General features: G+C 42.6%; 1 protein-coding gene across 2 annotated transcripts in view; it reads right to left on the reverse strand.

The window, feature by feature from the left end:
* Positions 1-3223: 3223 nt before the first annotated feature.
* Positions 3224-21643, reverse strand: part of LOC134432741 (V-set domain containing T-cell activation inhibitor 1-like) — a 34760-nt gene continuing 16340 nt past the window's right edge. Inside the window, exons 3-7 of one of the 2 annotated variants that reach the window (XM_063181639.1) lie at positions 16089-16164; positions 15618-15670; positions 9188-9529; positions 7984-8019; positions 3224-4848 (exon numbers count right to left, since the gene is read on the reverse strand). In XM_063181639.1, coding sequence (XP_063037709.1) covers positions 4745-4848; positions 7984-8019; positions 9188-9529; positions 15618-15670; positions 16089-16096 — 543 coding nt within the window. In that variant the 5' untranslated portion in view covers positions 16097-16164 and the 3' untranslated portion in view covers positions 3224-4744. The remainder of the gene's footprint in view (positions 4849-7983; positions 8020-9187; positions 9530-15617; positions 15671-16088; positions 16165-21643) is intronic. The other variant, XM_063181647.1, reaches the window with a different exon arrangement.

Below are 21643 nucleotides of genomic sequence, written 5' to 3' on the forward strand. Positions count from 1 at the left end.
AGTGGAGATTACTCCTTAAATGTGTGAATTGTTTTTGTGCTCCTTAATTTTCAAAGTGATCCCTCTCATTTCCAATGAAGGTCTGGAAGACACAAGCACTGTGTGCTCCTCACATTCTGCACAGTGAGGGAACTTTCAGGACAGACACCTCCTGTGTCATCACCCAGACAGGGAAGGACAACTCGAGGTCAGCTGGTCACTCAAACCTTCACTCGCAGGAAATTGGAATGGTGGTTGTAGATAAGCACTGGAATGGCATGAGGTACAGCTCTGGGAAAATATAATAAACAGGGACAATTAAACATCCCAAGTGCTGCTGCAAATCTGAGTCATAAGAAAGGAGAGTTGTAAACAACATTTAGAGGTCACCCAGGCTCTTCTGTAGTCACACAGCTCACACTTGTCAGGGGAGGTGCTCACACAGCACAGAGCAGCACACAGCAATAATTAAATTTAAAAACAGATGGATGATACAACAAAGAAATAAATGTTATTTTCCCAACAATAGCACAATATGTGGACTCAAGTGTAAAAAGTTTATGCCACATGAAGCATTTAAAAAACAGGAAGGCATCAGAGTTTTGTTCATATCACGGCTTTACAAATCAGTTTTAATGGGCTTGATTTACCGGTGATAATCTATTAACACCAATTACTTTCAGTAAATTTTCACAGCAGCCATAAAAATTGAGATCTACAATTTTTTTGGAGTAAGGCTGGTAGAAATTAAATAGTATATAATACAGCTCATACATTAATACTGGGCTTATTACTAACACCTTTTAGTTCCATATGCATTACACTGGATGTGTCTGTCTTCTTGTGCTGTTTTTACAAGGGTTTTATTTTCAAAATACACTCTGAGAATGAATACATTAGTCCATTTACATGATTGGACTATTAATATTTTTTCAGTTAATGACCAAGAATTTATGATGCTGATAGAATAAACACTTTGTAAAGCAGTAGCTGGGAAGTTTCTCCTGCTTTTGGCATAAAACAAACCTGAAATAAAGTGAGGAATCTTGACTCAGGTTTCTGATCTGTCAACAATGTCAGCTGGAAAAAATTGCACTGTTTCAGCTTTCTCCCCCTAAACCAGGGATGACTCTTTTCCATCACTGCACAGGTGTTGGGGAGCTCCCTGAATTTATAGAAATGCTTTGAGCTGCCTGCATCAAAAGGGCTTTGTATGGCTGGTCACTGGGAAAATGAGATTTCTGCAATAATGTCTTCTGTGCTTAAAGCAATTGGGAACTTTGCCTGCCTTCTGTGCCATAAAGGCATTCCTGTAAAAGACTGGTTTGGGGCTGAAATTGCAAGGTTTCTTTAGCCATGCAAGTGCTACTGAAATGGATTTTCTTGTGTTTAAGTTTTCTTCTCCTTTGTTGGAGGGTACTGTGAAAAAAAAGTCAGCAGAAGTCCTCTCTTTATTCCAGCAATAAAGGTGCATCTGGGCTGGAGCACAAGAAAGATCCTGTGCTACCACTCTGGATTCCTTAAATGCAATTTTAAGACTATTTGCATATTTGCTTTTGCAATTTACAGGACCTATTTACATAACAGCTTACATTACAAAACCTATTAATATTACATCTTCAGTGATCTATCAGTACCTGATAGGTTCTTGCAGCTCAGTTCTTGCTGCTGCCCTTGCACCACTCATGCCCTGGCTTGGTCTCTCTTTCTCATCTCAGGCCAAGAAGCCCACAGTTTTGGCAGGCAATTTTGGCAGCTAAAAAAGATTGCCATCAGTAAGTGTAATAATTTGCAAAATTCCATGAATCTCCTTCTCCTTTCCCCCCTCACATTAATTTGTTTGCTCCAGATCTTCATTCTTAAAATTCTTGGTATTAAGGAAACAGGAACTGCTTGGCCTGGGTTCTTATGCCATATCCTGAGTGCATCATCTATGATGATACATTTCTGATAGTACTTTCTTCTCAAAGGGTGAGGTAGAAAAAGAACTTAGAAAAAAGAAGAGAAAAAGTAATTAAAAACTAGGTGTGGAGTTGTTCTGGTTGGGTTTTTTTGTTTGTTTGTTTTTTGCTGTTTCAACTTTCTTTTGTGACTCTTGTCAAATACTCAAGAAGCATGGAAACACCACTTTAATTCCATGTAAAAGTGGAGAAAAATGCTGTTCTTAGTATAGGCTAAACCAGCATTCACACAGTGCCTGTTGATCTAGAAGGGATGAAAGGCAGAGCTGTGTGACTGATGTGGGGAGGGGAAAGGGAGGAATTGGGGTAAGAGGGAGAGATTTTAGATGTCTTATGTACAGTGTAACTGGAAGGCACCTGGGATGAGATATAAACCCAAAATCTGGCCACAGTTTAGAAGAGAAAGGCTAAGAGAAAAGGTTTAAGGAAAAGTCTAAAGGGAAAGGAGGGAAGGATATTGTTAAAGGAAGAAGACGCCCAAGTTCCACCAACATCTCCAAAAAAAATCCATCTGCACTGGCTAAAAGATGTGACCTTGTCTTTTTTGATGTGGCCATCAGTGCTATGATTAAGGAATTTTATAATTCCAGTCTGGATTGTTGCTACATACAGCACTATGTGGGAATGCAATTAGCACAGCTAGAGCAAATTATTCCAGGATGGGCTGTTTCGACATCCCTTTGCCTTGTGACACCCTTTGCAAAGAGGAAAGTTTGCTTCTAAAATGCACTGGCTCCTGGTTTGTTTTCAAGTGTGACACAAAACGTGGAGTTTAGTTTATAAATTACATATGGTTTGAAGTCCTGGCTCCTAACAGAGTGGTTTTTTTTCTGGCAGCCCTCTGGACAGGGTCACTGCTGGCAAGGAAATTTGTCTCTAGTCTCTGTCTGGACACGTGTCCTCACACACAGCTGGCACCAAAATGTTGAGATTGTTTAACTGAACTGCCACCCCTGGGTGGATCTAAAGGATGTGTAGATGTGGCTCTGAGGGATCTGGTTTAATTTTGGACTTGGCAGTGCTGAGTTAATTGTTGGACTCAATGATCTTATCCAGCCTCAACTATTCTGGGATTCTACAATTCCTGAGAAATGCTGGGCTGCTGAAGTGGCTATCAGATTTTTAGAGGTCATGGAGTCCTTGAGATGAGGCAAGCAGTCCAGACTTTTAGGGACAACAAAACCACACAGATGTTACTTCTTAAACCTTCTAATTGCAGAGGAACCTCTCTAACTGTAGGGAGCAACTCAAATACAAATAAAGAACTCTTACAGCCCAAGCAATTGCTCTCATCAGAGTTTTTGGTTTTATTTCAGGTTTTTATATGTAATCAAATTGTGTCTTGAAAAATACACAAACTCTGAGACAAACATTTGGAGGGTGGGACACAAAAAGACAGTCATGTACAGTTATTACAATCAAATCTCTCTGTGCTCTTGGACCCCAGCTGTTCCACTGAGCTGCTCTGTACTCAGGGTAGCCAAATATCAGCTGAGCTTCACTGCAGCACCCACACAGGCCACGTGTGGGATTTTGTTTCTCTTCCCCACCATGAAGAAAGAGCCTTTAGCTAAGAAATTCAAAGGTAATTGTCTCCTCTGTGTCCATTTTCAGCTCTGATTTATTCTGTCCCTTCCTTGCAAAAACAGTCTTGTCTCTCCAATGGAAAAATAAAAAGGTGCAACTGCTCCAAATCAGAGTGACTTTGTGCATCCTTGTGAATCATTCCCCCTGCCCGAGGCTCAGCGTGTTCAGTCTCTGCTGGTTCAGTCTCAGCTCTGTTCTCTGGATGCTTTTTGGTTGTGAAACAGGGGAGTTGCAGTTCTGGCCTGAAAAAAACTTCTGCACTGCCTCAGCATTGTTTGTATGCAGGATCCTTTGGACCCAAGTTTTGCACAGGACACCTCTGCTACCTGAATTGAACATTTCTAGAAATAAACTCCTTTAGTTTGCATAGGTATCGATTGCAAGCATTCTGATGAGTTTTTAAATGGTTTTTCTCCCCTCCAAAGGTACTGTTTTTAAAGAAGTAACATTGTCACAGTAACGATTTCTCATTGCACAGTTCCAGCTTAAGAATCCAGCTTTGCCATATTTCATGACAGAAAAAGATAATGCTGAATTTAGCCTTCTGAATTTTTTGGCTTGTTTAGCTGGATTTTATAGTAATACATCACTTCCTTCCTCTATATGGATATTTTATGAATTTCTACATTCTTTCTCGGTCAGCTTCACCCTTCTGCTGAAGAAATACTACATTTCTTGTGGAAAAAAAGAGTTCTTACTCATAGCCCATGACGTTTAGGAGTGAAAACAGAAGCTGAAGTTCCACATAATCAAGTTTCACAAGCTTGCCATCCTCACACTTCAGACAATGGGAGTGCTTTCCTACTTCCAGTTTTTCTGACACAGAGAGTAGTTACTCCCACTCCTCCTTTCAGTTGTCTTGAAGGACAGCAGATGAAATGCAAAAGATCTCACTGGGATCAGCTATAATCCAATCCTGGAGTTTTGTGAGCCTTTCCTCCTGTCATTAAAGCAAACCCACACAATCCAAAATAAATTGTATATCCTGGCAGCACTAAAACTGGACTCCAAGAAACAAATGCAAAAGCAGAATTGCCACCTCAGAGTTTTACTGCCCTTGGTTTTGTGGAAGACCAGAATGTGGGACGAAAACACCTAATAATGCTTGGTCTGTTCTCAGCTCTTGGAGCAGGTGTCACAGTGACCCCACAGACCTGTCCTGCCCAGAAAGGTCCTCTGGGGAGGAGAAATTCCAAAGACAAGGTTGGATTTCCCTGTTACAAGTGCCAAAGCCCCAGGGGGACCAGGAGGAGGAAAGAGAGGGGAAGCAGAGCCAGGCTTGGCACATCCACGGAGCTTCCGGAGGGAATCTGATTCTGCTCTGAAAAATTGAAAAAGAGAAAGTCAGCATGCAAGTGATGACTTGACAAAAAAATGTATTATAAGTTTGCATGACACATTTTACATGAATGGATGGAGGATTGTTTTTAAAGCAATGGATTTTGCCTCATTTTCATAATTCTCCTTTTTTGTGTCTGTAGGGAGTCCAGACAAAAAGGTCTCAAGGTACTGGGACAAATAAATTTTTCAGAGAAAAGGTGCAGAAACCCAGCAATAATGATTGCAGCTTTTCTGGAGGACTGAGAGTTTTTGTTTAAAATCCTGACAGAAAAGCAACAACCAGCCAGGTGTTTACTGGGAGCTGTCCCTGCCCATGGCAGGGAGATGGGAACTGTGGGATCTTTGGGATGCCTTCCAGCCCAAGCCACTCTATGATTTTAGGATGAAAATACATTTTCCTTCTTCCTACTCAGGGCCTGAGGGAGATGTTTTGATTAAGAGTCCATAAATAACGGTAATAAATATTAAAATACCTAGGTCACACACACTTTAGGTGGTAGCAGCACTGAGGGCCACTCTTGGTACAAAACCCACAACGTGGACCAAGGGCACAAATTACCCTTGGCACAGGTGGTACCTTCAACCTGTGCTGGATGTAGTACACAAGTAAAAAGAGATTTTCAACCCCTGAGTTAAAAAGAAGAGATTTTTTTCCTATAAGTGTTCCAAGTCCTTCTCTGTGAGGAGCAGGCTGTATATTGGTATTTATATACTGAGGGCTGTTCCTACTGCTGTGGGATCAGCTCTCAGTATCTCAGTGGAGTCAATTTATCTCTAGCCAGGGTGCTGCTCCCCTGTTCCTGGGAGGAGTTTGTGATATTAATGCATAGAGAACAATTAAACATCAGCTGATCCTCAGTGATGCTTTGAAATAAACGTAGAGTTGTAACAACAAGCATCCTGGCCTTTTGTGTCCTCTCCCAGGCCCAGGCCCTTTCATTTTTCCCAGAAAAAGTGTTAAACTAGTAGCTGGGAAAAATAATCCATGCAGCGAACAAACAGATATGTAGCCATAGTGAAACAGATGAAAATTGTTTCTGCTTGACGTAAAAATAGTATTTGTTGATCTGGTTGACTGCGAAATTCTGTATATAATGCCTTTGTTCCCAGCAGCTCATTTTTTAATTTTCCTAAATCCCTTCTGAAATAACAGCTAATATAAAACAGATTGCCTTTCTCTCTTGCTTAAGAAATTACTGAAAATATATTAAAAAAGGGAGAGCTGTGGCTGATGATTTTCTTTAAAAGAAGTTGACAACAGGAAATATATTTTCCCTTTTTGCAAAGACTTACACTTAAAAAGTTGGGCTTTTGTTCTTTCCTCATCCCCAAGTCCCTCAAAATCCTGCAGTACAAGAACTGTGGATGTCAAAGGTGTGTGTTTCAGTTTATACTCCTAAAGTGAAACACTCTCCTTGTGTTTCAATAATTTATTTGTTTTCTTCCTCAATGAAAATCCCTTTTCATTATTAGAAAGAGTTTATATTCAGGGGTAGTTGTCAGGAAGGTTTTGGCTGAGTCAAACATATATACAACTATCTCCTTTAAGTACAACCCACTTACATTTGGTTTTGAAAATCTTCCACTGCTTCTGCATTAAGAAGTTTGACCCTCAATAATTTCTGATTTCTTGTGGAAGATAACAGCTGGAGATATTCTAATTCCTGTTCTATTTGCTTTTATAAAGTAATGTGAAAGCACATTATACCATATTGAATTTAACTTCATGTTTTTTAAAGGCCTTCAGGCCAGCTAGACTACCTAGCTTAGGTCTAAAAATTAATATTTCCTGTATTTTTGCAAGTTGTTTTTTGCTTGTCAGGCACAAGAACTGTTGGGGTTTGTGGGAATATTGCAGGGGTTGTTTTTTTCCTTCTGTGTGATCATGAGATAAAACACTGGAACATTTCTCTTTCTCAGTTTCTATTTGAGTTTATGGCAGCCTAATCTGTCTGTAATGTCATAGGGTGGCTGAACTTATCACATTAAATGTAATATAATAATTACTATGTAAAGGTTCATATCTTCCAGCCCCATTGAGTAAAATAAAAACTGCTGCTGCTGATTTTATATGACAAAGTGTTGTAGGTTTAATGCCAATTTAAGATTTTGTAGCACTAATAAGAATCATTCAACTTGCAAGGAAGATTTTTAGGGAAGAAGTTACTGACAATGGTATCTAGAAACTGGGCATCCCTTCTGCATTGAGTTCACTCCAGAAGTGTTTACAAATGATCTTTGTGTAGTTTCTGTAATTTATATTACAGAATGTTCTGTAATGACCTTTGTGTATTCTCTGTAATGAATAAAGCTAATAATAACATTTGCACTATATTGCAATATTGCCTTTGGATGAAGTCTACCTTAATTTCCCAGAAGGACAGTGGAGTCATTAATGGTGTGTTTGCTTTTAATATTTATTACCAAAAGGACCCCCCAGGTCTCTTGACCTGGTACCTGGTAGTGTAACTTCAGAACTACTTGAGAGGAAGTGGCACTTGGGTGGGGTTGGTCTCTTCTGCTGTGTCTCAAATCAAAGGATGAGAGGAAATGGCCTTAAATTATGTCAGGGGACATTCAGGTCAGATATTAGAAAAAAAAAAAAAATCACTGAGAGAGTGGTTGGAGGCATTGGAATACATTGCCCAGGGAGGTGGTGGAATCCCTATCTCTGGAAGTGCTCAGGAGGCCCCTGGATGTGGCACCTGGGGACAAACATGGTTTGGGGTTGATGATGGTGGGGCTGGATGACCTTGCAGGTGTCTCACAGCCTTGATAACCCTGTGGTTTATCCACGGCAAGGTAATTTACAAAGACCTTCACTCCCAGCATGGAGTGGCTTCTGTGTCCCTTGCTTTTTAGTGGATTTTATGATGCCCATACTGGTGAGTGTCTTTACGAGAGCCCTGGCCCTTCAGCCTCCCTCTCCCTGCAGCCCAGGTCTGTCTCAGTGCTGGAGATGTCTTTCCCTGTCTGGGACAGCTCAGTGAGGCAGAACAAGCACCCCAAGTTTATTGGACTTTCTCCATTCAGCACGTTTTGCCAATCTGGCCAATACAAAATAAAGCACAGGAAAATCACCCAGACAATTGCAAGTTAAGGAGTGTTGCCTTACCAGAAGGGGAAGGTGGCTCCTCAATCCTAGGTGCAGCTGGGAAAAAACCCCACAATAATCAACGTTAATTGTTTGAACCTAGAACTTTTTCTCTTTTTCTGATAATTGATCTAAGGGTTAATGTTATTTTTTTCCCCTACAGTTGTCAAACAAACTGGAAGTTTAAGTATGATCACAGAATAATATCAAAGACACTTTACTGCTCCCAAAATTTAGATGACTGAAACATTTTGATTCTGCATTTTCAAAACATCTCTTTTTTTCATTTTGAAAGCTGCAAAACATTTCACTTCAAAATTGTTTGAACAAATGTTATTTCACTTTACATTTTGAAAGCATTTTTCTCTTGAGAATTATGTGCATCTAAAGAAAGATTTTTAAAAGTTCATATTATTTGAAAACAATTTTTTCCTATTTTAAGCAGAAGTAAATCTATGTGGCTGAGCATAATGAAAGTTTCCAGCTGATTTATTCAAGCAAGACACCTTAAAAATGTATGATTTGTTTTGATGTGTATCCCTTATTTTTTTAATTTTCTTTTCAGCTGGTCAGCTGCTCAAACTCAATGCCTCATCCTTCTGGTTTCTATGCTTGTATGTAGTTCAAACATGTTTGGCATTATTCAAACCATATGTGTTTGGTCTCATTCAGACCACATGTGTTATGGTCTCCCTCATTTTCCTGAGGAGGATAAATAAAAATTCTTGTTGCATCTGTCCAGCCATGCCACCAGACCCACATCTTCCAGCTGCAGGGGGAAAGGAAAGCAGCAACTGGCTGTCATTGCTCTGAAAGGGAATGTGACCTGGACCTTGGATCCACTTGCCAGGATTAAACTTCTGCTTCACAGACCCACGTGAAAACAGTGAAATTAACTCTGCTGCTCCTCAGGGGCAGAGTGGATCAAGGACAGTACAAACCCATAAATAACCAGAGGCTTAAATTTGGGAACATTATTGTCTCCTTAAAGGGAGGATGAAGAGGCAGGTGCCTTGCCTGTAGGAGTCCTGGAGTGCTGAAGCTGAACAAAAAGGATTTATCTTTTCTTTCTCACATATTCTTCCAACAAAAACAAGAATGAAACTGAGTGAAAAATTGCTTTGAAAATTGAAGTAATCCCTCTCAATGGCTGCATATGGCTTATCAACAAGAAATGGTGCCCTCAACTCCCTCCTCTGTACTAAAAAAAAAAAAAAAATCTTACCTGATACATTGAGTTTAATTGTAGATTTCTTTGTTTGGTGGCTCTCAGTCTGTCTGTAGATGCAGGAATATTCAGCATCATCCCCTAACTGGACATTGGAGATCTTTAAGGAAAAGTTGCCATGTTTCATCTGGTCCAGAAAAAGACTGGTTCTGTCATGGAACTTTTTGTCCTGGCCGTCCAGTGAATCGTGCCCATTCTGGAAGAAGTGCACCAGCTGCTTGGTGCCAATCTGCCAGTAGAGCATGGACCTGGCGAGGGCCAGCTCTCCAGGAGGGCTGGTGGTGCAGGGCAGGACCACAGTTTCTCCAACAAATGCGTGGCACGTGGTGTCCAGCTGACCTGCAATAAAGCCCAGACAGTTCCCTCAGCGTGCAGCAGAGACAGGGGCACCACATTTCCTGTAATTTGGCTCCACCACATCATTATTGCCACTCTCCCTCCCAAATTCTCCTGTTTCCAGCCAGGAGGGCCATGTGTGCTCAGAGCCCAGCCAGCTGTGTGGAAACCCAGGGCACTGGGAATATTTCTGTGTCTGCTCTGGGGTGCCCTGACCCTCAGGGCAGCACTGACTCTGACCCTCATCCATGGAGAAAGTCTCCCTGACTTCAAGATAGACTGGAATCCACAAAAGTGTGAAATAGATTATAGAGAGCAGTGTAGATGTATCACTTAGTATGAAATTTAAGTTTTGGGGTTTTTAGTATGTTGTGGATGGAAGCAAGATGGAGGGCACAGGGTGTTGTCCTGGGTTTCTTCTTCATGCTTCTTCTTCCTCCTTCTCCATGGGTTTGGGTGGCATTTTGTAATTGGGCAGAGAAGTCCCCATTGCAGCTCTGTGGGATCAGTTATTGGGGTAAAAGGGAAAATAATCCAGGTGTCAGTTCTTCATTGGATAGTTTAGTCTTAAAAGACCTTGTACCAAGAGATTGTTGCCATTTTGTGCCTTCTAATGAAAAGCTGCAGAACTCACAGTAGTGAGACTGTTTTACTGATAAGAAATAATAAACACCTGAGTGTGAACATGAATTACTGTCTCAAGTGCCTTCAATCCAGACTGAGAGAAACTCACAGCTGAGACCCCCATACAGCAGGACAGATGCTGATATGTGCAAGTTGCCTCTACTTTGGAAGTGTGCCTTTTGCCTGAGCTTGTTTCCCCTTAGCTGGTGATTTTTCTTCCAGCTTTTGGCAATCTCAGTCTCTGGGTTTAGGTGTCTGATTTGGCTTTAAATAATAGGCCAGGTCACAAGAGGAAAAGGGGATGTAAGGAAGTGGCGGTGGGCAGATATAATGGAACAAGTTCTGGTTTTGTAGGAAGTCTGTCTGAAAAAAAGGAGAAGTGTAAAAACCGTGCTAGACCAGGAGAAAAATCCTGGATGAGTTTGTTCTCCCACAACTCCCATTATTTAGCTACCTGATCCCAATTCCCAACTTTTAAGCAATGTCCTGGGGGCTCCCATCTCCCTTTCCCTGCAAAATCTTGCAGAGGATCTGACAGAAAAGAGCTTTTTCCTGCAGGTCTGGCTTGGTGCACTCTTGCTGATGCAGGTCTGGTGCTCTCACACTCTTTGGTGTATAGGAAAGCAGACAGAAAGAGGAGTCTGTCATTCCCACTTTAGATAAATGGTTTTTCCAAGACCTTGGGGAGAGTTGGTGGCTGTCCCTGACATCAGGCAGAGGTGTTACCAACCTTCCCAACCAATTCTAGCACATGCAAGAGCCAGGATGGAGGGATCCTGCAGGTGGGCAAACAGGGGCACAGGCAGGGCAGGCAGCTGCACCCCACTTACACACACTGCTCATTTCACAACTATGGTGCCATTTATTTCTATAAATCCTTCCAAGTGAGCTGAAAGCATACAAAAACTCCCAAAAATGGGTGAGTCTGCCACTATCAGGTAGGACAATTCTTATGAGATTGCAGTGCCACATTTTGTAAGGTAGACTGGGTAATAAAAAAAGTTTTAATGCATTTATAAAGCATGAACAGCTAGGTATTTCCAGCACAGAATGTGGGCTTAAATTAGCATTCTGGCCAAACCTGTTGCATAAAGTAATGTTATAAATTAAATGCAGATTAATTAATTTGGATGAAAAAGTTATTCCCAGCATGGAGCAAAACAAAAGCAGCGTGAGTCTGTGACTGCACCAAAAAGAAAAGCTAAAATTCACTGTGAAACAACTCAATCTGCTTCCATGGCCAAAGTTTTGTGAAGCATAAGGGGCAAGTAATTGGACTCAACATAGAAATAAATGCTTTTGGTTGCAGTGGGGTCACTCCTGTGCTCCTGGCTTGCATCAGCTCTCTGCATATGTCAGGCTAAAGACCAAAGAGAGTCCCAGTTTCCCCTTGAAGGCAGTGACATCAGCCAAGGCCCAGCCTGTCACATGCTCAGGCCTCTGTTTCCATATCAATCAGCCTTCTCTGGTGTCACACTGTGTTTATCCAGGCAAGAAAGCAGAAGGAAAAGCACGATCCAGACAGCTGAATGTGGGAGCCAAGTAAATGTCTTCAGTTATAACTCTATCACCACACATCTGCTTTTCTTTGGTTTTTAGCTGAAAATCCCAGCCCAGTTTGCCCAACAATGTCAGCTTTTAGCTGAAAAAACCACATATCCCAAGACTTTTTTCTGGTTAGTGATGGAAGGAGAATCCCTTTGTTGTGTGGAGAGCTGAGCCATTTGGTCATTGGGCTTTGGCCACGACAAAAAATTCTTCACAGGGTGATCAGACTGGGAACAGGCTGCCCAGGGAGGTGCTGGAATCACCACCCCTGGAGGTGTTTAAGGAAAGGCTGGACGTGGCACTCAATGACATGATCTGGCTGACAAGGTGGTGTTGGTCACAGCTTGGACTTGATGATCTCAGGGGTCTTTTCCAGCCTAATTGATTCTGTGGTTCTGCAATTTTCAGAAGGCATCAGCTGCTGGCCAGGATTTGCTTCTCAAAGGGCACTTGAATTGTGGCAAAGCTCAGCCTCCCCTGTGCTGTGCCCTTCCTGCCCCTGCAATGGGTGACACACGCAGGCAGGGCCACCAGCTGTCCCCAGCACATCCCAAGGGGCCACTGCTGCACGAGGGAGGGGATGGAGGATCCTGAGCCCCTTCTCTGAGCTGCTGGGGCCCGGGGAAATGTTGGAACCCTGGATGCGGAGAATTTAAAACTTTCTGTGCTGAAAGGACAGACCCTCAAGAGAACACTGCATTTGACCTGAGGCCGTGGAGAAGGGTTCCCAAATGGAATGACAGAACTGGGATTGTGGGTGTGGAGTTTGAATAGAAGTCTGTAATATCACAGGGTGGAAAACTTAGAGTTTAAGGGTTTAGAATATAGTAATATATATTGTGGTGTTTGCTGAGGTCCCCAGGACGAGGTGAGAGATGAGAAATCTGACTCCGTGTTCTCAGAAGGCTGATTTATATTATATTATATTATATTATATTATATTATATTATATTATATTATATTATATTATATTATATTATATTATATTATATTAATTATATTAATTATATTACATTACATTATATTATATTATATTATATTATATTATATTATATTATATTATATTATATTATATTATATTATATTATATTATATTACTATTCTAAAACTGTACTAAAGAAAGAGGAAGGATACATCAGAAGGCTTAACAAAAATGATAATGAAAGCTCATTACTGACTCAGAGAGTCTGACACAGCAGATGGTGATTAACTAAAAACAATTCACATGAAACCACTCAAACATGCACCTGTTGGTAAACCATGTCCAGACCACATTCCAAAGCAGCAAACACAGGAGAAGCAATCAGATAATTATTATTCACATTTTTCTCTGCGGCTTCTCAGTTTTGCAGGAGAAGAAATCCTGGCAAAGGGATTTTTCAGAAAATATGACAGTGATAATATATAAAGCTAAGTTGGAGGTTTTAGGGCAGAGGCTGGTCCTCCTACACCTTCTGCATGGGTTTGGGTGGTATTTTGTAATTGGACAGAAAATTCTGCATTGTGGGACATGAGTGATTAGATATTGGGTTAAAAGTAAAAATAGTTCAGGTGTCATTTCTTAATTGGATAGTTTTTCCTTAAAAGACCTTGTAGAGATAGATATAGGGCCATTTTGTAGCTTGTTAGTAGGATGCTGTAGAACTCACAGCTTGTAAGATTCTAACATAGATAAGAAATAATAAACATTTAAGCCAGAACATGAAATACCATCTGCAGCCCTTTCCTCCTGATCCTGGCAGGGAAAGGCTGTGCTCAGCAGTGTCCCCAGGGCATGGCCACGTGTGAAAGCAGATTGTGGTTCTGGCTGAGCCTGACCACGGTCAGGAAACCACAGAGGGAGACGAGAGTGCCTGAGGCTGCTGCAGGGGAAGAAAGGAGCCTCCAGAGGAGGAGGGAGAGAGACTTCCCTGGTGGGAAAGGTCCTGTCTGCAGGGTGCTGTGGGAGAGAGAGTGTCGCAGACTTTTTTTCACAGAAATCCTTTCTTTCAGATTTCTGTGTCTTCTGGAAGGCTGAGGCCTCAGAAGAGAACATAAACAATTACTATCAGCTGCTGGGGAATGCAACAGGGACACCTTGATTTGCTCATTTCCTATGTTTATAATTAAGGGCCAATCACCAGTGCAAGCCAGGGGACTGAGTCCTTGGCCACAGCTTTGTTGTAGATTCTTTTCTATCTATTCTTAGCCTAGCCTAGCTGCTCTGCAAACCTCTCTCTATATTCTATTTAGTATAGTCCTAATGTATTATTTATAATATCTTAATAAATCAAGCCTTCTGATTCAAGATACAAGATTCACCGTCTCTCTATCACCAGCTGCGACCCACTCAGGCGCGGTAATAAGGGAGTGCTTGCAATGCATCCCAAATCCACCTCTTTTTGGATGAAAAAAGAGATGATGAACAGAGCTTGTAGCTCCATTCGGAAAAATGGACAGTAAGGATTCTCCCAATGAGCAAAGGAGGGAGGAAGGGTGTGGGTCCTGCCTGCTGGCTGTGGACACTGTACATTTGATACTGGTTTTAGCAGTGCACCTTTTTCCTCTTGATTCTTTCTCTGAAGGTGGAGGACAGCAGTATTTAGCATATCTGAGCTGAGCCATACCCAGTCCCTCTCCTCCATGGCATGGTGTACAAACCCTGTAACGCTCCTGAGGACCCTAAAAACACCCACAGGGTTCAGCCCACCCTGCCCTTGCTGCTTCCAGCTGGTAAAATCAGGGCAGAAGGAGGCAGAAAAGGAGGCACTGCTGAGCTGGCTGGGATGAGAGCAGGTGACTGAAATCTGCTGGAAGGAGTTATTTAATCAGCCCACAGCTGCAAGGGGTCTTCTGTAGATGGGGAGAACAGACTTCTATAAGGACTGGTACTTGACTTGCCCCCAGAAGTCTTGAGAAGAAAAGTCCTGCTAAAGTGCTGGTAAAGCTTCCCACTGAGGCTGTTGCTGCAGCAGGAGATGTGGAAGCAGGGAGATTCCTGGCCAGAAAACTGGAGTAGTTGTGATGGCAGTTGTTGCTGAGGTGTGTACCTCAGGATTAGTAATGCTCATCTTCCCTATCAAGAAAGCTTTGCACCTGGAAGGGGCAGTTCTCCATCTTGGAGATGAATGTTGCCACACAGCTTTCACTTGCAGTTGTAAGAAAAGCGGGATGAGTTTATTTTGTGGATTTAAAAAAAATAAATGTGTTTTAAATATTGCTGAAATGTTTAAGCCTGTTAAGATGAAGTTGGATGTGACAATTTAGCCAATCTGTAAGATTCCTGTAATGAGAGAAAACTCCTGCTTCAGCAATCGAAGTGTGGTTCAGGGAAGCTCATGAAGATTGGGTTTTTTGTTCCCCCCTTGTTTTCCAGGTGAAGTGTAGCATCCTTAACCACAATGGTGTCAGGCAAATGTGAGGCTTTTCTGGGCAAACAGAGGAATCCTGACCACACACAGAGGTCTTACTACTGCTGTCTTTAAACATCAATAAGGAAACTGCATCTTGTGTAAAGTTCTCTCAACAACATGTACTGGTTTATCCTTTTCATAGGGAAGATGGTATCTAATTCATGTAATGTCAGAAAGTCAACTCAGAGCTAAGCAGCTGCAAGATGGTTTGGGGTTGTAAAGGATGAGACTCCAAGTAGTCTTTAATATTATTAAAATGATAGGGTACTTTTAAGGATGTGGCAGGATAAACTTTATAGGTAAAGGTTTATGGGTCTGAAACACCTTGAATTTGAAAACCACTTCTTTTGGATACAGAAGTTTATCTGAGGGTTACGACCTGTACTTGCAAACCTTGGATTGTGATGAAATATATGTAAAACACTGCATTCATTTGTTCTGTTTTGCTCCAAGGTTCTGCTTGCAGCTTCTGTGTTTGCATGTAAATGCCTCTGCAAATTCCTGGGTGTGCACTATGGAATATTTACCTCTGGGCAGAGAAGCAAGCAGTGAGCAGGCAACCATCCAGAGAGCAGTCTCCCTAATGAGGAGGAGAGAGAAGAGAGAAAGGTCAAATGCCTTGTTAGGTTGCTAGAGCAGAGATCAAAGACCTTTCCTCTGGTGTAATTTATGCCATCTTTCCCAGCTCCTTCCTCTGTGAAGGTAATTTGGATATGAAGCTGGGTGGGTTAGAAACCCTGGCTGGTTTTGCCATCCAGTCCTGGTGTGGGTTTTATCTGCTGCCTGTAGAACTGAGGTTTCTCAGTGTTCATGATGGGCAAGGCTTCATTTGCCAGCACCAGACCTGCACTTCCCTTCTGCCTTCACATACAATGTTAATTGCATCTACGTAGTCATAGTTTGATCTTGAGATTATTTTCTGTTGGTAATTAAATGAAATTCCTTCTGCTCCCAAATTCCTTCAGCTCCTTCACAGCCCAAGGAAAAGCATAACTTACCATTTCATTTTGTGCCTCCTAGCCCTTGGGAATCTGTCAGGAGCTTCACCAGACACGTGAGCTGCCACTTATGTCTCTGCAAAAGAGTGAAAGGCTCTTAATTCTTGTTAGAAGTGTTCCTTATAAGAGAGAATAGGTTATTTACTGGTGCTTCATTTGCTGTTTTCTTTCACTTGGTGTATGCAAAACACAGGGTGTTATATAATTTCTGGGTATATATCATTTACAGTCTGTGTTTGTAGATTCACTGTGTGTTACTTTTGGTTTTTTTGCACACACTCTTGCAATTCCAAGAATGTATTTTCCTGTGCAGGACGGATGTGACTCACAAGCCCTGCACTGACTAGCCCTGAGCTCTCAGCCCAGTGATGGGATTTTTGTTCTGCAGCCAGCTGAGAGTAGAAAGTGGAGAAACCTGATGGGTGTTGTATTTATCAGGAGGTGTAGGCACCATCCTACAAACTGCTGAAAACCACCAAAGCTGCACATTTCCCAACAAAATAATGAGCCTGTAATGAAAACGAAAAGATTTTCTTTGAGGAGGCTTTTAAAACAGGTACTTTCTCAGGAAAAATCCAAAATGGAGCAGGAGTGGAGATGGGAACGAATGTGGAGTTTGGGCTTCCTTTTCCTCATAGGATCTTGTAGATTAAAGAGTACAAATATCAGAGTGATTGTTCCTCTCTGTGTGCCCAGAGATGATGCTGATGGTGGAAGCAGTGTTTTATCCAGGATTCTCTTCCCACTGAGGAAGCTCTGTGTGGGGAAGGTGCTGGTGCTGTTCCCCTGCCTGCTGCTCCTGGCACAGTGTGGCTTCCTGGGGAGGGGAAGACCTGGATTTGTGTTCTTCTCTCTCTCCTCATGGTCAAGCCCTGCTCGTGAATTGTTCAACAGCCCCTTCCCGATACTCAATGCAAACCATCTGCCATCGTTGGCTTCTTTGACATTAACAGTGTGTCCTGCCTGTCTCTGCTGGACTCCTGTGGTTGCTTCCCTCCCCACTGGAGGAGGTTTTGGGCAAGGGTGTACATTTATGGAAGTTTATTCCATATTTGTTTCCTTCCTGCCTACCTGTTGTCAGTGAAACTGAGCCACTGATGGCTGCTCCTATTGCAGAATCATCGCGGTTGGAAAAGGCCTCTGAGATAGAATAACCTTTGACAGCCAGACCAGAGTGCCACCAGTTCTTTCTTGAGCACCTGCAGGGCTGCTGACTCCACCACCTCCAGCTTAACACCCTTCCTGTGAAAAATTCTTCCTGACGTCCAGCCTGACCCTCCCCAGGTGCAGTTTGGGGCTGTGTCCTGCCATTGTTGTTGCCTGTGACAAGAGTTGAGTTTATCTGCCCTCTCAGCTTTTTGCAGATGTTCCGTTCCTCATAAAGCTGCCAAAATACCAGGAGCAAATTTGTTCTGCCGGACCAGGGTTCCCCAGCAGCCTCTCCTGTCAGGCAGCAGGGAGGTCTGGCCGTGCTGAGGGTGTCTGGCCAAGCAGGTCCTGTGTGACCGTGTTCACAGGGGTTCTTGGGTGAGGGAAGAGATGAGGATCTGACTCCATGTTTCAGAAGGCTGATTTATTATTTTATAATATATATTACATTAAAACTGTACTAAAATAATAGAAGAAAGGATTTCATCAGAAGGCTAGCTAAGAATAGAACAGAAAGAATGATAACAAAGGTTTGTGGCTCGGCTCTCTGTCCAAGCCAGCTGACTGTGATTGGCCATTAATTACAAACATCCAACATGGGCTAATCCCAGATGCACCTGTTGCATTCCACAGCAGCAGATAATCAATGTTTACATTTTGTTCCTGAGGCCTCCCAGCTTCTCAGGAGGAAAAATCCTAAGGAGAGGATTTTTCATAAAAGATGTCTGCGACAATCCTGCTCTGTGGTACTGTGGCCATGTCCACTCTCTCTCTACATACAAGTGGTCCTTATGATAATCTCCTTATTCAGAAACAGCTAAACATTTTGGCATGTGTGGCCAGCTAACAGGCCTTTTAAAAGGTGCAGTGGCAGCAGACAGGAATGACCCACAGGGCAGAGCTCCTGAAAGTTCTATCATTCCTCTGGAAGGTCAGTAATTTTCTGACAGTTTTCATTCTGACTCCAGGAAAACCTGGGTGCCTCCTGGAAGTTGCATTATTATTCTGGAGCATCAGTCGTTTTCTGTCAGATTTGATTGTGACTCCAGGAGAAGCAGGGTGGCTGTTCCAGCAGAGCTGGTTTGTTTGTGTCCTGCCTTTGGCTGCCTTCCTCCCACGGACTCCCTGTGGAGTTTCTGCTTCTCAGAAATGCCTCTTTGGAAGTTTTGGACTGGGGAGTGACTGAGATCAGAATTAAGATACACAATTTGGGATGTTGAGCTCTCTTGCCATCCACGTGCTGGTGTCACTTCCCCACTGGAGTGAAGCTTGTGCATAAGGAGAGCAATGCAGGCCTTTTTTAAGGAAGCACAGGAATGCTTCAGATGGTCTAGCTGGAGCACCTGACCCTTGATTTAGCTGAATTCAGTGCTGTTTAGTTGAAATAACATTTCTTTCTGGTTTGAGCTGACTTAACTTGATGTTCCCAGTACCCCAAAAGAGAGATCTCTTCCTGTCTGTTCAGCTGAGCTGGTGTAAGATGTATCATGTGGATAAGCACTTTAAACTTTGTATTTTATATTTCATTTTTCTTATTTTCCATTTCTGGTTTAAATTAAATGGAAGCTTGGAAACTTACTGTTTTTTCTTTCTAATTTTTTTACAAATTTAAAATTTGACCCATTTATTGGTCATTTAAATTAGCTCTAGGAATTATTTAGGACATCTTTTTCCAGAGGTTAAAATAATTAATAAAGTAAGACTTTGCAATGAATAATCACTTCATGAAGAATTCAAATGATAATTAGTAACTCTTTAACATGCTAACCTACCTCAACATTAGGCATTGAGTGCAATTAAAATATATTATTAAATTGTAAGATGTATTATTAACTTGTAAAGCATGTGATTAAATTGTAAAATTAAGATCTTCTTGACAATCTTTGTGTCAGATTGCAGCTTTTGTGTCATATGTGCAAGGCCATGTATTGAGCACGCTAGCTCAGCCTGGATTAAAATTAAATCAATCAAGTAGTGAAGTAACCAAATGTTTCCAGCAGAACAGCAGGGCTTTGTGTCCCAAAGCAAATGGATTCCAATTGTCCCTTACCAGTGCAGGAGGGATGGGGTGAGAAAGGGTCTAAATGCTGCTGTTGAAGGCTTGATGCTGTTGGAGCACTGAAACTCTCCATGTGTGGTGACCACAGAGTGTGCCACTGATATCAAAGTGGTTGGGAGCTAAGTGGGCAGCACAAACTGAAGGAACTGATTTGCTTTGTCGGCTCCTCCACCTCCCCTGGCACTTCCATCCAGCACTGGGCACTGAATGAATGTTGTGCAAGGTGGAGCAGACACCAGCTGGAGAAGGCAGCAGCAGTTCTGAGAGGATTAGCCAAAATCACCCACAGATGAATGAAGGCCCCTGCCAAGGTGGAATCTTCTCATTGCGCACCTGGCAAGGCTTGGTAGCTTAGTCACTGGTAATTTTTTTCAAGCATGTTTTTTATTGCCCTCCCTCCCTTGCATACCTTTGGCTTTAGAGAACAGATTTATGCAAAGTGGTGCTTGTAGGAGGGTTGGGGAGGCACCTTTCTCCGTGACTCTGTGAAATCCTGAGTGTACCCTGAGCTGGAAAATGCCACCTTGCTATTCCTTACCCACATCAAGGCCATTTTCTGTCATTTCTTCAAATGCTCTCCTCTCGTGTAACCACAGTAACAGTCCTATCACATTTAGGTAAAAGCCATTAGTTAATAGAAAGCTAATGAGTGAGTTTGCAAGTGGAAATTACACTCTGGTTTCTTAGAGAAAGTTTTATGATGCAACAGCCTGTACCGAAACTGGGTAATTACTTCTGGTCTCATCTGAAAGCAACCCATAAACAACATGAGGCATCATTTACAGGCCTGTCCTGTAATTAGTGCAAGGAGAGGGATGTAATACATTTTGGAGAGGGATACATGCTGATATATAGTCAAAACCAACAGTGGCTTCCTCTTCAAGGATTCTAGGTTCTGAAGTTGCCCTAACTTGAAAGCAATCTTCTGGCAGTTTGAGTGGTGGCAGTGAGTGTTTCTGTAGCCACCCTTGTGGCCCAAGGCAATGGGAAGGAAGGAGTGTCCTCTGCTTCCTTGGGGGACTGCCTGGGGCTTCAAAATGCTTCAAAAGGCTGCAAAATGTGCTGTGGTAACAGCTGAGTTTGGATTGGGATCCTGCTTTTCAGGTGCCCTACTGTGGGTGACTGGCCTGGTTTTCATGTTTGTTTGTTTTAGCAAACTTTATGCAGTTGTAATTCTCCGAATTTCCCTCATCTGCTGAGCACTGTGGCTCTGTGTGCAGTCACACCAGCCCAGCTGTGGAGGTGGTGGGTGGGGTGCTGCCTTTGGGCTTTCCTGTGTTTCCCCACGCTGCTGGAATTTCCCATTGCCTGTTTGAGGCTTGTTGTGGGCCACAAACAGGCTCTCTGGGGACTGAAAGGTTACCAAAGGCATTTCTGGTCTGAAAAGATTTTCCTTCTGGGAACAATGAATGAATGAGTGATGGTGGATGGTTTGCTCCTGGTGGAAAGCTGTAGAATCAATCATTGAAGTTGATCAAAGATCATCAAGTCTGCCTGTCAACCCAGCACCACTGCTGTGCTCACCACTAAACCATGCCCTCAAGTGCCACCTCTGCACATTTTTTTGACCACTTCCACAGATAGTGACTCCATAATTTCCCTGGGCAGCCTGTTCCAGTGCTTTACAACCCTTAACTTATTTCCTGATATCTAATCTAAACCTCCCCTGCTGCAACTTGAGGCCACTTCTGCTCCTGTCACTTGCTGTCTGGGAGAAGAGGCTGACCCTCATTTGGCTACAGCCTGCTTCAAATAATTGTAGAGTGATAAGGCTTTCCCTGAGCCTTCTGTTCTTCAGGCTGAGCATCCTCAGCTGCTCCTCACCAGATTTGTGCTCCAGACCCTTTCCCACCCCATTGCCCTTTGTTTGCTCCACTGTACCACATACAGGTCCTGCAGCAGGAACTTGGAGTCTCCCTGGCTTTTAAATAAACACCATTGGTAAAGAGGAATTTATCTCTGTGCATGGAAATAAAATGTGCAGGGAAAACAGGGATTTCAGTTTATAATGGATCAGTTTCCAGAATTCAAACATAAATAAACACCTTCCCAAGGGTTTGAAGGAAAATAGCAAAACTCTAGAGGTGTCTGGCAAAAACCAGGCTGTATGTGACCTTGGACACTTAGCAGGCTGGAAGCCTTGGGAAACTAGACTGTGTTCTTGATTTCAGTACAGCCATTCTAAATAGCTCTCAGACTAAACTGAGGTAGTCTGTGGCTTTGTAAAATGGGAAGAGTTTGAAGGCTCAGGGGACTGATGCTAAAAGTGGCACGTTTCGTTTCAAGTTTCAGGGGGAAGGAAGCACGCTCTTGGTATGCAAGTGAGCAGAATTCAACCCCCAGCAAA

The sequence above is a fragment of the Melospiza melodia genome, chromosome 2 (genome assembly GCF_035770615.1).
Source record: "Melospiza melodia melodia isolate bMelMel2 chromosome 2, bMelMel2.pri, whole genome shotgun sequence".
Taxonomy (NCBI): Eukaryota; Metazoa; Chordata; class Aves; order Passeriformes; family Passerellidae; genus Melospiza; species Melospiza melodia.